This window comes from Ammospiza nelsoni, chromosome 7, assembly GCF_027579445.1.
Source record: "Ammospiza nelsoni isolate bAmmNel1 chromosome 7, bAmmNel1.pri, whole genome shotgun sequence".
NCBI lineage: Eukaryota > Metazoa > Chordata > Aves > Passeriformes > Passerellidae > Ammospiza > Ammospiza nelsoni.
In genome coordinates this window covers 17,645,237-17,660,468 of record NC_080639.1, presented here as the reverse complement: position 1 = coordinate 17,660,468, position 15,232 = coordinate 17,645,237, and the positions used below count along the sequence as shown (strand labels likewise).

General features: G+C 39.2%; 1 protein-coding gene across 1 annotated transcript in view; it reads right to left on the bottom strand.

Annotated features, from left to right (window-relative positions):
* Positions 1 to 238: 238 nt before the first annotated feature.
* Positions 239 to 15,232, bottom strand: part of PDE11A (phosphodiesterase 11A) — a 103,743-nt gene continuing 88,749 nt past the window's right edge. Inside the window, exons 19-20 of the mRNA XM_059476152.1 lie at positions 14,176 to 14,259; positions 239 to 741 (exon numbers count right to left, since the gene is read on the bottom strand). Coding sequence (XP_059332135.1) covers positions 580 to 741; positions 14,176 to 14,259 — 246 coding nt within the window. The 3' untranslated portion in view covers positions 239 to 579. The remainder of the gene's footprint in view (positions 742 to 14,175; positions 14,260 to 15,232) is intronic.

Here is a 15,232-nt window from a genome sequence, read left to right as displayed (position 1 = left end):
AAAGGCCCTGATCAATCACTAAGAAGCTTTGTTGTAAAAAAATACTTCTTCAGAATACAAAGCAGGCTTTTCAGAACATTCAGGCATAAAAGAGGAGGGAGAGTAAGAGAGGAGCATCACAAAAGCAGGCATAATTGATTCATAACATGTACTGAAGAGATGCAAAACAACAATGTAATTACACACTATTCTGTTTTCTGCAGCTCCTTGCATATGAATTGGCCAGCTTGCATCCCAGTCCTGGCTCTGTATTATTAATTTTATTAAGCTGTGAGTTCTTATATTTCAGTCTGTTGTCAGCTTTACAGATTTTTACAGCAGCAGTTGAAATGTAGCGGAGCTGAGTGAACGCTTCTTCTGTTTGGTGTTGCGTGTCGCTCCAGACACCAGCGCAATCCCACTGCAGGCTTCCGTTCAGTCCCACTAATCCTTCCAGGAAAAGCAAACTGTGCTGCCATCAAGATAATATCCCATCAATTAGGCATGTCTGGGAAAGCATTTCTTAAAAAATGGTGGGTCTAAGCATATGAAAACCTTTCAGACAGCTCTTATTGTAAAGTGACACTGATATTTGCAGGCTTAGTTTATGTCTTTGAGGGACGTGGTGAAGCTAGAAGAAAAGGAGGACAAGGATGCTGCCTGAGAAGGAAGTCTTTTCTGGTGCAGCTCCTCCCATTTACCTCTATTTACTGCCACGGAGTCCAGCATAGGCTTCAGTTTCACATTCAGCTTCACTAGACACTGGAAGAAGATTAAAAAGAGGATGAGAGAAAAAATACAGTATATCCATGGCATAGCAGGGGAAAAAAAAAGAGTTTAATCTGCACTACACCCCTATTCTCCTCACTCCCATCTGTAAATACCTGTGGGGGTAAATTTATTGTCCCCATTTAGTTCTCTTTAACTATCTGACTTGTTTTACATAAGTCTTTAATCCACAAAAGTGTAGAAAAAGGCACAAAAGATGGCAGAGATGCAGCTCAACTACTTTAGCTTTCTTGCAATCCTTAAAGATAGTCCTTTTGAGGGATCCCCAAGTGCCTGAGGCTGCCAGCTATGGCATCTATGAGCAGGAAGGTCCACTGGCTGGATGACAAGCTGGACAAAGCTGAAATAATCTTCCTAGTGCTCGATTCTTTTTTCCTATAGATGACTAAACCACAACAGTACTGTGCTTTCCCAAGCTGGCAGAAAAACAATTACTGTGTGCTCAAATTAAAGAAATATGAATGAGTTTTCTTTGAGGTTGCACTGAAATCACCTCTTCTCTACATATCCAGTCCAAAGGTCACAGAGGCCAGTAAGAATCTTTAATCTGGTTTCATCTGGCTTTGAATATATCCCCGAATTATGGAATTCCTGCACACTTTTGCTACAGTTTATTTTACCTTCCCCTTTAATATCACCTGCTTATGTTCAAAGACCACAAGTACTTCACTTGGTTTTGTATCTATATTAAAGAGAGACAGAAATTAACAGCAGTACTGGATGTCAGGAATGGGTTAACCACTTGCCTCCCAAGTGGTCAGGTAATGTGTCCTCTCAGGACAGAGAGTGTTCTTTTGGAGCTTTTCTGGTTAGCAAGCAGTGGCTTTTGCTGAGAGCTGGGCAGCATGCTTTCTCCTATAGCATGGAAACTATGTATTTGTCATTGGAAAGAAAGGATTGGTGCCAGATTAAAAACCAAAAAGGACAAAGAAAATAGAAAAAGTTGCTCTTCTAGAAGTGCAAAAAATGATAAGAAAATGAAAAGAAAAGGGGAGCAGGTACCTTTGCAGTTGATCGGGTTTTGCTTTAAATAGCAGGGTTAACAGGAGCTGCTTTAAATGGTCCCCAGAGCCCAGACAACACTAAAGAACTGGATTTTTTTATAGCTGGCTTGCAAGCCATGGGAGCTTGGCTTGAAGCAAGTCTTGGTAGATTTTAAATTGAGCTATTATATGATAATTAAGGGTTAATGGCCTGATTTTAAGACGTGCTGAAAACTTGCAATTTCAGTTGACTTCGGAAGGAAATATGAATGCTCAGCACTTACGAAAAATCACATCATGAGGAAGAAGCTGGAACTTGAATCAAATCCACTTCAAAATTATTTCCGTAGAATATGGCCCAGATTGGGCAGATCATTTTGCAGTCTTGGGCCTGGGGTAAGAGGCAGGGTTCACTGCAGCCTCTGCCCCCTACAGCATTGCTTGCTGCTGATGGTCATTCATTTTATAAAATAGATAAGGATTTTCAACTTTCCCATTTCCATGCCTCACAACTCTGCATTTGTATATGTTTATTTCCGACTGTTGTATATTCCTTAAATCTGATTTGGCAGAGTCTAAAACAGAGGGACAGTAATGTATTATAAACAGCTGAGAGTATCTGAAAAGCTCACTGCCATTACCATTAGCACCTGCATTACCACTGCCAGCTCAGTGTCTAGAGAAAGCACATGTGATACTCAGCCCTTGACAGCAACATATCAGACAGATCCTTTCTGTGCACAACCAGTACCTTCAAAAAGTTTTTGTGAAGTCTTTTTCCAATATACACCTTTAATTAAAAAAAAATCAAATCAATTAATAATAAGAAATACATATAAGCAAGCAGCCTGCTGGTTAAATCAGTCTTTAAAAACTGGTATGCCTCAAACCTCTGTAAGCCCAAAGATGTTCTGCACAAAACAGCAGTACAGGCTGTTCCTGTATGTGTATGTGTGTATATATATATATATATATATATATGTATGTATGTATATGTATATGTATACACATATATACTATATTTTCTCTCTCTCTCTCTCTCCATATATAGTATATATACTATATACACTATATATATGCACTATACCCAGGAACCTATAGCAGCTACAGGCAGCATAGAGAAGATGGAGCTCACTGGGACTGCAGACTCTGTGTCAGTGTGGCTGTGCAGCTCTCGACTATGTCTCTGTCCTTTCTGTAACCTTGCTTTTTTGCCAAGGCTGACCACAAGACTGTGATGTTTTCCAGCCTAGTTCCAGGGAGCAATTGCAGAGGTCTGGGCACGACCTCCTGCTGTGCCTGTCCCTCCAGGCACTGGCATCTGCCGTGGCTTATGGCAGGAGACAGCCCTGTCACGGACTGTGCCAGGATGGCTGCGAGTGCTCAAGGTGCTCACAGCAATTAGCTTTGCATTGACTGCGGCAGGGACCAGGAGCCCAAGCAGGCTGGGAATAGATTCGGGAAGCGCCCCCACAGTTCTGTGGTAATCACTGTTATCCTATGAGCTGTAAACTCATTTTAAATCTGCAAGTAAATACACATATATTTCTTCGAAATATAGATCTAAGTGGACATTAGAGTCTAATAACCCAGGTGTAACAGAGGCTACCAGGTAAATAACAAGAATGGTTAACTACTAACATTAACTTTGATGAAACAGATTATAAGGAGTATTTAAGAAAGAATAAACCATGTCTTTGATATTAATTTTTACCATGGCACCAGCAATTAATTCAATGGAATACGTACAAAATATATAGTGTAATTCTAAGAAACTTTATTTTGTTACACATTAATTTAGGTTAGTGATACTTGACAGTGCAGATTTTGTACTTGGTCTATAAAATGTCTTTATTCAGACATTGATTTGATGTTTGAACCACTGCATCTGTATTAAGTATCCTTTCACTTTGGGATTTTTTCATTCTGATCTAGTCTTTTAATTAAACTGACTACTATAATTCCTATGGAAATTAGCTTTTATTTTATTTTTTCCAGCCACCAAAGCATTTCAGTAGGGCTTCTCTGATACAAAGTGCACAAATTGGATTTTATTTCTTCTTGAAATGTAATTAAAAACTCATTTGATTACTATATATCTGGCCCTGTTTTAATTATTAAACTCCAGTAATCAATTTGCTTTTATGAAGCTTCTGGGAAATTATCTCAAAAGCAACACATTTCTCTCCCTTCTGCCAGGGTCTGGACCATTTACTGAATTACATTCATTGCACCTGTTCCTGATCCGGATTAAACCACCAATTTATTCCCAAAGCTCTTTAAGTTTATTTGGCTGTAGCCTTGTCAGGGTTTTCCACCTCCTGGCTGCAGTTTTTGCTTTCTGTTTTACTGAATGAGAACCCCTTGATGTACTGCTCCTCCATGCTACTGTTTTTGATGCATGCCTCTTACAAACAGCTTTGCTCATGATCTGTCTAATTTGGTATCTAGGTTCTTAATGCCTTATTTATTACTTGCCTTCCTAGGAAAAGGCTGGGTCTTCACCAGCTGTCTGACATGGGATACCACCACCTAGCCTCAGTAGGTGCAGGAACACCCTGTTCTATCCCTGCTTGGTGCCATGGGCAGGCTGGGAGCTGGCAGCAGCTGGGCTGGGGACAGGGAGCCCTGTCTGGTGCAGTTCCTGCCTCCCCTGGGACCTCACTGCCCACTTGCAGTCCTTCCCTGCAGTGCCTTGTGCACAGCAATGGGTACAGGATTGGTGACTTTCCCATTCCAGCCCCTTTACTGTAAAAGCTGTTTAGCTGCAGAGTGATAAAGTGTGAGGGAGGCTCTGGAAAAGCCAGAGGGGTTTGCAGTTCCCTTCTGCATCCATGTATTACCTTAGATGTGTGACTAAGCTGTTTGTCAGAAAGTTACTGTATAGAGTGTCTTTTTCTTAGCACCTTCAATTATTTAGATGTCTTTTGGGACTGTGTACTACTCTGCCCACAGCATTCTTTCCCAAAGTATAGCTCTGCTTATCTATAAACTCCTCAGCACAAGAAAATGTTAACGGCACTTCAGCACTGCATTGTGCGCACCTGGGAGAGGGGCAGGGCTGCCTGAAGGAAGAGCACAAATGGGAAAGAGCATAAGATACTCAGAGGAAGTTATTTATGGGAGAAGGTAAGGAGGGCAGAGTGGCTTGGTTTTTCTTCTCTTTCTTTCCTTGTGTATAGAGATGTATATTTTGGTAGATAAAGCATATAGAATGCGGAAACAGTAGTAGTAGAAACAAACTCCTTTCAGAGAGAGGGTGATGGGGAGCAGTGGAGGCATTTGTTTCTTCCTCTGGGTGCCAACTTTCTGGATTGAAGTGGGGTGTGGGGGGAAGAAGACTTCATCTGCTACATTACTTTTATCTCTGGGCAAGGATATTAGTGAAACTGCCTAGATGCAGCACAGCTGTGGTCAGAGGCTAAACTTATTGCTAAAGCAAATACCAAATTTTCTTGTATTATAAGACTAGTACCAAATCTTTTTAAAGAGGGGCACAATATGTCCTAACTTACAAACACTGCATGACTTTTCTTTTTGCCCCCTCCCTGCCAGAGATTCTCATCCAAATATTGACCAGTTCTGACCTTGCTTAACTTACGAGCTTTGACAAGATTACAGCTCATGAAAGTATGGTTGCGGGGCTAATATTTGTAAAGTGAGTTTATGGAATAAGACCATATAAATTCATTTTTATGACTGAGCACATATAAAAAAGTTATAGGTCTCAGTGTTCACTCTACTTTGGAACCCAATGCTTTCTAATGAATCACTTTTATTATGTAGGCAGTTTCTTAGTTGGAAGGGAGGACCAGTGACCGAGAAGCCATGGGGATAAATTCAGACTCGGTGTAAGCATATGAAGCATTGTTGAAGTCAAGAGAGTCATGACCAGTTACAGCAAGGCTGAATTGGACTCCTGAGTTTTGCTGAAGTGGCTTTCACATGAGAATACATAGGCCAAAGGTGAGCCATCTATCTGAAAGTCCTTGAACTTCAGATTAGTTCAGATAAAAGGGAACCTGTGCTGCAGTCATCCACAGATTTTATCTTCATAATACAAATACTTTGTGGAAGTTGTTTAGAAAACCCAAAAGCATTTCTGAATATATGTCCATATACTAAACCCAAAAACATTGCTAGAATTCTACCTTCCATAGTAGAACACAGAAGACAAATACATACAGAGAATGATACAGAGAATATGTAGGGATTAACTTCTATGAACCCTTGACTGTGTGTGTATATGAATTAATTATTTGCCCTACTGATTCAGGACTGTATTTAATCATTATGTTCTTCAAAAACATACAGTATTTGTGAGGGGGTTGAGTTCATGAAAAAAACATTATTGCAATCTCCTTGTGTTTGAAGGGGACTTTGTTTATTCCTTTTAGGGCTTAATGAGGAAAGGTCCAGGTCATCACATACATAATGCATTAGTGGATTACTTTTTCATTTCTATCAGGGAATTTTTTTCTGATGCCTAAAAATGTAATTAGGAGAAATGAATATATTACTAATTTCCCTTGTAGAAAACAGGAGTTTCTTTTAGCTTCTCTCTAAAAATTGTTAGTGGATGGAGGCCAGTTGTGACTGGAAACTGATCTAATACATGCACAAGCGTTCTGCTCTTCCTCTGTGAATTAATGTTAAGCTTCTTTCTGGTGATGGTACACTGGCAAGAATAATACTGTACTCCTTTGGAAGTAAACTACAGAGGGATGATTATAAATTAAGATTAACCATTGGTAAAATGTGCTGGGTATTTCAGGGAAGAAAGTATGTACAGAGCTCCTGGTAGCAAAATGTGCTCCAACCAATATCACACACATTATGCAGCCAAAGGGAGAGTGATTCTGAAGGAATGGGACCAACTGAAGTAGCTCTGCTGATGTATTGCTACAGTTGCAAAGGATTCATCTGTTGTTCATTACAATTTCATGAAATCAAGGGTTTGCTTGGAAGAGTTATTATTTCATAAACAACTTCTTATTTAACTCTGCTGTTCATGGTTTTGATTCTACATCTGAAGCATGCCAGAGACAGAATGTTTCTAACTCCTTTGCTTTCAACATTTTAACCAAGTAGCTGATCAATGTCTTCTGCCTTGCTATTAAATGGATTTTGAAAAATTCTTCAAATCATATCAGTCTCATATGCCGATTTAATTCTTTGAATTTACCCTCAGCTGGGAATTCTGCAGGCAACTGTGATTCTGTTGTGTTAGACACTTACTTGAAGTGTTTCATCCATCATCATTTCTAGTCCTTTTCTGATGCAATGTAGTTTGTGCTTTGTCTTTCTTGAAAACTGAATGGCTGTTAAATTATCCATTCATCTTCTTTCAGATTTGCTGTACAATTTGAGTTCTCTCTATTGGCTGTCTCTTCTACCTTATTTGCCAACTTTTCAGTCTACTTCCTCAGACCTTTATATACGTTTCCATACATGATTGCCATGTCCTTCACAACACATTGGGCAGATAATTCTAAGTAAAACAGCAACAGAAATTATAATATTATGAATGATTCAATTTTTCTCTCAGACTAGGGTGAAAGCCTTTAGTGAAGCTTAGCTTGACTGGAGTCAATGGGAAATGTTTGTTTTTCTCTCTTGTCCCAAATACCTTTGTTGATGAACTGCCCTTTCAGCTGAGACTGTTTTGGGATAAGATGACTCAGAAGTAAGCTGAAATATTCTTGTCTGAAGGAAAAAAAAAGTACTCTTTTCTGCTGCCTCTTCTAAACATTTTGGACAAACTTGTAAATTCTTAAAATTGTTGATTGTAATACAATGTTGCATCAATTATCTCACCAAGTTATGAAAACCATAGCAAAAATATTATTCTAATTTTCAAGGGCAAAATGAAACCTTTCTTGTTCTCAGGAAGCAGGAAAAGAGGATCAGGATCCTTGCACCTTTTGTAAAAAAGATGTTCATGATAGTCACAGACAAAAAAATCTTTGCTCTGAAACCACCAAAACTACTTCTCCATATTTTCCTGTGAAATAGTGACAGACTTAAATGGAAATTGCAAATAAAATAATTCTTTCTTCTTTTCCTAGTTTTTCTTTCTTGTATAGCCCTTCTTAACCTTTTCTATTAGTAGGAAAGTAGCAGACAAAAGCTTAGAATAAAGACAATAGATAAGAACAATTATTTGGTAATGCTTGTTCCGTTACCGGAAGTTTTAATACATGGATAATATCTGAGTTTTCTGCAAGTTCCACAGAATTCATTCTGGATAGAATGAATCTCATAGATTCATCATCAGTAGACAAGAAACAAAATAAGGAAAGTGCTGAACCTATTTAAGTTCTTCCTTCAAGGCTACAAAGAGATCCTTCTACTGTGCCAAAAACCTCTTTTCCGTGGGCCAAACCCTTATTCCTAACATAATCCTTAGCTACCAACTTCCCCCCCTGGCATTTGGCCTGATTAAGTTTCCTCTGAAGCAAATTTCTTACAAACAAAGCAAAATATGTTGCACCTGCTCTTCCTTGGATAATATTACCCACTGGATTTCATCAGGGAGGGAGACTAATTTGATCTGCCAACATCTGTTTGATCTGCCTCAGTCCCTGGTATGACAAACTGCATCCCAGGCTGATGTGCCTTACTATTCCTTGTCATCCAGGTGCTCTCAGGAAGCACAAATGCTTTATCTCCCACTCTCTGTGTCCAAATCAAAGGTCAGAAATAAGCCCTGCCAAAAGAGTGCATCTTTATGGTGTTGTTTAGAATCTATTAAAAGTTGTCTTCCTCTTCCTTCAACATGGTACAAAGGAAAAGCTGGCTTCAATGAGAATCACACAGAGCTGATCAAATTGCTTCCATTGAACAGATCTTTCCAAACAGCTTGGTCCTGAGTTTTTTGTTTTTGTTTTGTTTTTTTTTTTTTTTTTTTTTTTTGTTGTTAAAACACTTGACAACTTAAGAACGTGTTTTGTGGACTGTCCATATAGGTGCATGGTGAACAGCTGGTGAGTTCTCTGCCCCCTGACTAGTTGCTAACTAAAAATATAGGAGCAGTGCCCTGACTTTTGTATCAACAATCCCAGGTATGGGTGAATAGTGGAAAACCATTTCCAAAATGTTCATACAGATAAAAAAATTTGGTTTGAAAAATTTAGAAGCTTTTCTAATTGTATAGACAGAACAGAAACAACTGAAGGAAGAAGTCATTGTGTTGGCTGCATGCCTGCATGACTCTTGCCTGGGTAAGGACTAAGCCATGCCTACAGTCCATTCTGGACAGGCAGGGCTTCTCAGAGGAGAGGTGCAAACCCTGAATTTCTTACACAGTTATTTCATCATGCAAAACTGTAATTGAAGGACAGAGGGAAAGGGATAGGAGTGCTAACTGAGGAAGGGCTGCATCAGGATATAGCAGTGTAAGCATGATTGTTGAAGAACACCTTTTTAACGTTCTCTAAGAAGGAGAATTAATCTCCTGTCTAATCATTTCAAGTAGAGTATATACCTTTGGAAAAAAGAAAAATCACGGTGTGTGTATGTACTTCCAATTCAAGTGTCAAAGTCAACTCTTGAAGCAGAGAAGTTAAAACACAGAAAGCCATAACTGTTAAAGACTTCTGTGCATTTTTAGTGTGCTTCATAGAGGCTCTACCACTTATGCCAGCCACCCTGTGCATTTAATCCAAGTTTACAAGCAGAATATAGGCTTTTGCAGCTACATTATCATAGACAACAAATAGATTTAATTACAAGGCCAGACATTATCTTCTATAGGAAGGCAGGCATATCAGAGCTCCTGGAGTTGCAGACAGAGCGACTGAATTTCTTTTTAAGTCCTTCAAACAGTGTGATAAAGAAGGAATCTGTTCCTCCACATTTCATTCAAAACATTTAAAGTACTTGCTAGGCTGAATGTTTCTACTTTTCCCAGGTTCCCCCCAGAATCCTGGATGGAGTAATGCAAATTCAATTCTGTAGATTCTGTTATATGCTTGAGGTTCTCAGTACCCAAGAAAATCTTGAATAGCTCTAAAAATAGCACTAAAATGGAGCAGTTCAAGGGAGCACCAAGGTAGAGGTGAGCAGGGCAATCTCAGGCACGCATAAGTTGTAAAAGCCATGAGCTGCTTTATCTTCCACAAAGACATCTCCCTTAAATTTAAATAGCTGCTGTCATTGTCACTGACTACCTGACTATGTATTTATCTGCCCAGAAGCAGAGTGCATGGCCTTTGGCCCTGCTATTCATAGTGCTACTGTCTCTGCCTAACAATGCCCTGAACAGAGCTGGGTTTCTGTTAGCATCTTTTGTTTGATGTGAATCGCTGAAGCTTTGATGTTGTTTGTGAGAAATATAATGATTTAAAAGAATAAGATCTTCACTCTGCCACTCTGTGTGCTCCCCACAGAGAAATCTTATCTGAGTTGGGAAAAAAATCTGTGACTGATCCTGTCTTAGGAAGACATGAATGACAGAGTCCAGAAGAGAAATCTGTTAGAGTTGAAACTCTTAGCATCTCTTTACTGGAGGGTCAGAGGGGTGATTTTGTCTTAATGATCAAAATTCCATTTCCTGTTACTTATAAATAGGTACAGAATACTTTCTCTGTGTGAACACAGCTGTCAGCAAAGCCATAGTGTTTTATTTTCAGTGGGATGCTTCAAATTTTCTGCTTTAATTGCATGTACTTCCTCTTTCTAGGATATTCTAACAAAATGAAGCTACATTACTAGGTTTGAAATACTCTACAATTTCAAAAAAGTGCATTTTTCTTTAGAAATTATTATTCTAATAAGCTTTTTTCTCATCTCTACTGATAAATGCTTTCCTTACTATCAGTTTTGAATGAAGAGCAAATGTAATGCAGTAAAGTGTAACTAAAGCCCCTAAAAGCTGAAATTCAGTGTAATGGATTGCTGTTCTGCTACTCAAGGCAAAAGTTCCACTGTTACATAAAAATACTCTGATCTGGGATCACTACAGTAACACAAAAAGTAAGTAATAAAATTATAATATCCTAAGTGTTATAAAATGCAATGAACAAAAAATTGGGATGCTTTTATCTTCCCAGACCTTTGATCCACAGTGTGAAGGAAATAGATTTGATTACTAAGATATGAAATTGGAAGTGGCTTGATTCTTACATTGAACAGCAGATAGGGGAGAGAGCAAGGGAGCAGAGCTGTGGCTTACCTTGTGCCAGGAGCAAGATCAGGTTTACAAAGCAAGCACAAATGTTTTTGATTTAGACACTTAGATATAGGAAAACTGTGTATAATTCCAGATACTAATTTTAAAAAATATATATCTATATCTACCTTCAGTCTTTACTGTGGCTCATGGTGTAGTACGTTTTGTGTATCACTGACCTTCTTTCTTCTGGAAAGTTGCATAGATCTTGGTGATTTGCCAGTCACATGTAACCCTTTCACAAAAAGGGGGCAACCTCAGAGACAGTCCTAGCCAGGTAAGCAGAGGAATGTGATCCATGTTCCCCAATAAAGGAGACTTCACTACCCTTTACTTGGGAGAACTGCTGCACCTCCAAGTGAGTTGTTTTGAGCTATCTTAAGGAAATGCAGAAAGCAGAGCAGATAGAGCCAAATCTCCACAAAGGAGGTTTCAGACCTGAGGAAAATGATAAGACTAGAAAAGCCATAACTAAAATGTACTGCAAAGTTTATATATTGTTTTAAGTATGAGCCACTCCTCACAGGCACTCTGGTGTAGCCTAATTCATTAGCTTGGACCACAGAGAGGATGCAGTTTGTTCTGGTACTGTGAGAGGCACTGGGATGATATCAGACCACCCCTGGAAGTTTGGGCTGTGAAGTTCCTTCAGTATTTTATACTTCAGACATCCTCAGCTGCCAGGAATGGCCTGCTCTTGGGAGTTACTCTGAGCAAAGAACTTCAGGGAGCTCTGCTGATCTCACTTTAATGAGAATTGCCAGTATTCAGTGGTTGCTGGGATCTCTGCTCTGTGTGTGTGAAATAACACACAGCACAGCATGAGGTCCTGCTCTAGCAACTGCATTGGTAGGAACTGGTGCATTCCCCACAGCATTCCCTTTGGGGATCTGGATGCTATAGAATCCCATGTGGATTCAGGATTTCTAATCACTAGTGTTGAAAAAAAATAAATAGAAAAGCCTTGATTTTGTTCTCTATGGCTTAATGTTTTAATTTTGGTATGAAAATAAGCATCAAATGTTTGTGGGTATTTTCAAACATGGTTTTTCTAAGTACTGTAGTAGTGAGCTATAGTACCACTAATATTTTACTGATTTATGAGCTGCCACTCCATCTCTTTATATTGCATTTGTAGTGATATAACCTGTTCTCTCCTCACATGCAGTTCCTGTAATGTATTACAATGGCAAGAATTTCAAAGAATGTAAAAATATGCCAACCCAAAATCTAGGACATGGCCAGAGCTGTAATGTTCAGCCAGCCCTAAACAGTGGATTTACAGTGCCTGAATATTCTGCTGACAGGGTATGTGTGTTGAAGTTTGATTAAGCTGGATATGAAAATTAAAACTTGGCTCCACACTGAAGAGAGAATCTCCTGCAGTGTGATACTATGGCATGAAGTTTTCTGTTTACCCCTAAGGCTGGTGCTGCTATGACTTCCAGGTTTGATGGTGTCTCTTTTTGAAGTTGTTGAGCAGCAGGCTAATGGCTGCACAGCATGATGCAAACACAGTGGAAAGCAGGGAAATCAGATGTGAATATATTCCCCAGAGATCTCCTGCTAAGATGGAGCTAACTAACCAGAGCTTTAGTGCTCAGATGTCGTTTTCTCGTGCAGAGGATGGGCTGATTATCAGCTCTTCCTGCTTTACTGTACATTTTTGGATTACAGATGCCATTAGAAATAATGAATTCTGGTATAATATGCATTCTAGTGCAATATGAGCTATTTTATTGAAAGGGACATTATTTTTAAAGAGTGTCTGTCCCAGATCAGTGTCCATCACCCCTCCCCCACATTGTCTAAAATGTTCTTGGTCTTTTAAACAATATAGGTGTATATTCTTCTTCCCTGCTTGCTTTGCCTTAATTGTTTGAAGATGGTAGCTGTTATTTATTTCATCAGGACAAAGACTGGCCTTAGAAAGGGACAGGATCTCTTGGCAAAGCAGCAGCCTGGCTTGTTGCTTACACAAGTGTCTGCTCTCTGTGTCACAACAGGAATTGCCATTGCTGCTGGGTAGTAATTTCATTATTTCCATGGTGGCAGCCTCATATGCCACAAGTTATGGAGGGGAGAGGGCACATTGTCCTTCTTATGGGCCTTCTTGTGTCCTTATTGTATGATATTGGTTTTATATCTGGTCTATAAAATGAAAGGAACTGCGAATCCATTTTTATTTGTGGGTAGGGAAGCTACATTCAGGCACAAGTTGATAATTTTGATGTTAACATGGGAGCTGTTATTGCTGTGTATCATCACTGACCCGTTCATTGCTTTGAGGTCTTGGGCAGTTTAGGGTGCAGTGGGAACAGGGAGAACTTGCTGCAGTTCCCCAAAGATGCTGAATGAGAACATCCTCCTGTTTTCTCAGATATCACTGGCCAGTCAGTCTTTGCTGGCATAAGGCAGTCTGTGTTGTTTCAGTCATATCCTGAAGCTGTTTAATTTAAAAAGGCAGAAGCATTGTTCTGATAGGAAAAAATTCTTTGTGAAATGGTGGTCAAGCATTGGAACAGGCTGCCCAGGGAAGTGGTGGAATCACTGTACCTGAAATGTTCAGTAAACCTGTAGATGTTCTGCTTAGGGATATGGTTTAGTGTGGACCTGACAGTGCCAGATTAATGGTTGGACTCGATGATCTTAGAGGTCTTTTCCAACCTTAATGGTTCTGTGGTTATCTCTAGCCTTAATAGAGGAGCACTTGGGCATTTACACACCATGTGCCAAGCACCCAGGCAGTCTGTGCAGAAGCACAATTAAAAGAGTAAACTCTGAGTTAAACAGCACAGGTTAAAAAACAAATTGTTTTATCACAGACCCTAAAGGTTGGCCTAGAATGCCCTGTAGCAGTTTGGGAAGGTGCACTCTAGGCCAAGCCTTTAGGGTCAGAAGAAAGTACAAAGGCTCAGCCTTGAGTTTCCTTTTGCATTACACAGATTTGAAACAAGTTTGACAGCACCTACTGAGACTGTCCCTCTAGTGCTCCATACCTCACCATGATGAGAATCAGTTTGTCTCTAATAAACCCTATCAGCTTTTATACCTTAGAGAGGAATTTACAGACATTACAGATATTTACAGACAGATTCAGGGAATCTGAAGATTTCTTAATGGAATTCAGACTTTTGGTAAAGTCAAAGTAAGACAAGAGTTCAAATAGCCTTCAAGGCTGCTCTGAAAGCTAACTCTGAGAGACAAGAATAATCTCCTCTGGACTCTACAGGAGCAGTAAGTAAAAATTACCTCATACAATGGCATGCAGATGCTATCAATCCACTCAAGCTGCAACCTGGGTAGTTCATGCTTCCTGTTCCGATCAAAAATGGCCTGAATTGAGAAGGAAACAAAACTGTCATACTTTAATTACACTGAGTATTTTACAGACACATCATCCAGCACTTTGCAGCTATGGTCAAATTCTCACAACCAGAACACTTTGTAAACCATATTCAATCTCTGCAGGTGCCTTCTCACTGCTTTGCATGAAAAATAAACTGGTTATTTTCAATTCTGTTTTGAAACTTTTAGGCTGAATGTGTTCTGTGTTTATAATTCTGTAGTGTAAAATAAATGCACCACAGCTGGAGTTGAGGTGGTAAGAAACCTCCGGTAGGAACGTAAAGCAGATACCTTTGAGCAGAATTTTCTCTTTTCTCACATAGGGTTTTGCAGCTCAACAAAACAGTGATGGATCTGGGCTGGCTATCTTCCTCCCCGGTAAATTCTGTAGAATACTTTCTGTTACCCTTTTCCTGTTGCCTCCAGATAATGGTTGCTCCACATTTTGAGTTATTCAACCTGGATAAGACTTTCTCTTCTAATTGTTCAGTGACAATATTTATGAGACTTTCCTAGCACTTGTTTGACACTTTATACCTATCTGACTTTATTCCACTCAATTCCATTTTATCCCTTCAATCACAGTAGTATATTTACATGTATGCTTATAGAAATGCATTTCAAATAACACAGATATACAGCTGCAACATAAAGTAAATCTGGCAATTTTGATTTCCATAGGTAGCTGTGAGTTTTTACTTCACTTCTATGTATTAAACCCAACACCTGCTGCTTAGAAAATTCACTAATTGGATAATCTTAGGAATAGATACAGAAAACTAGTAAAAGGGCTCAAGGACTGTGAAAGGGCAAAAGTGACTGTGTTGACTGAGAGCTATTTTATATGTGTTTATAAATGCATATCCTTATTGGACAGAGGTTTCTCTATGTACAAAATACAGTTCATTTTTCTGAATGAGCCCATTGATATTTTTTTCCTTTATTCAAATTAGTAACTATT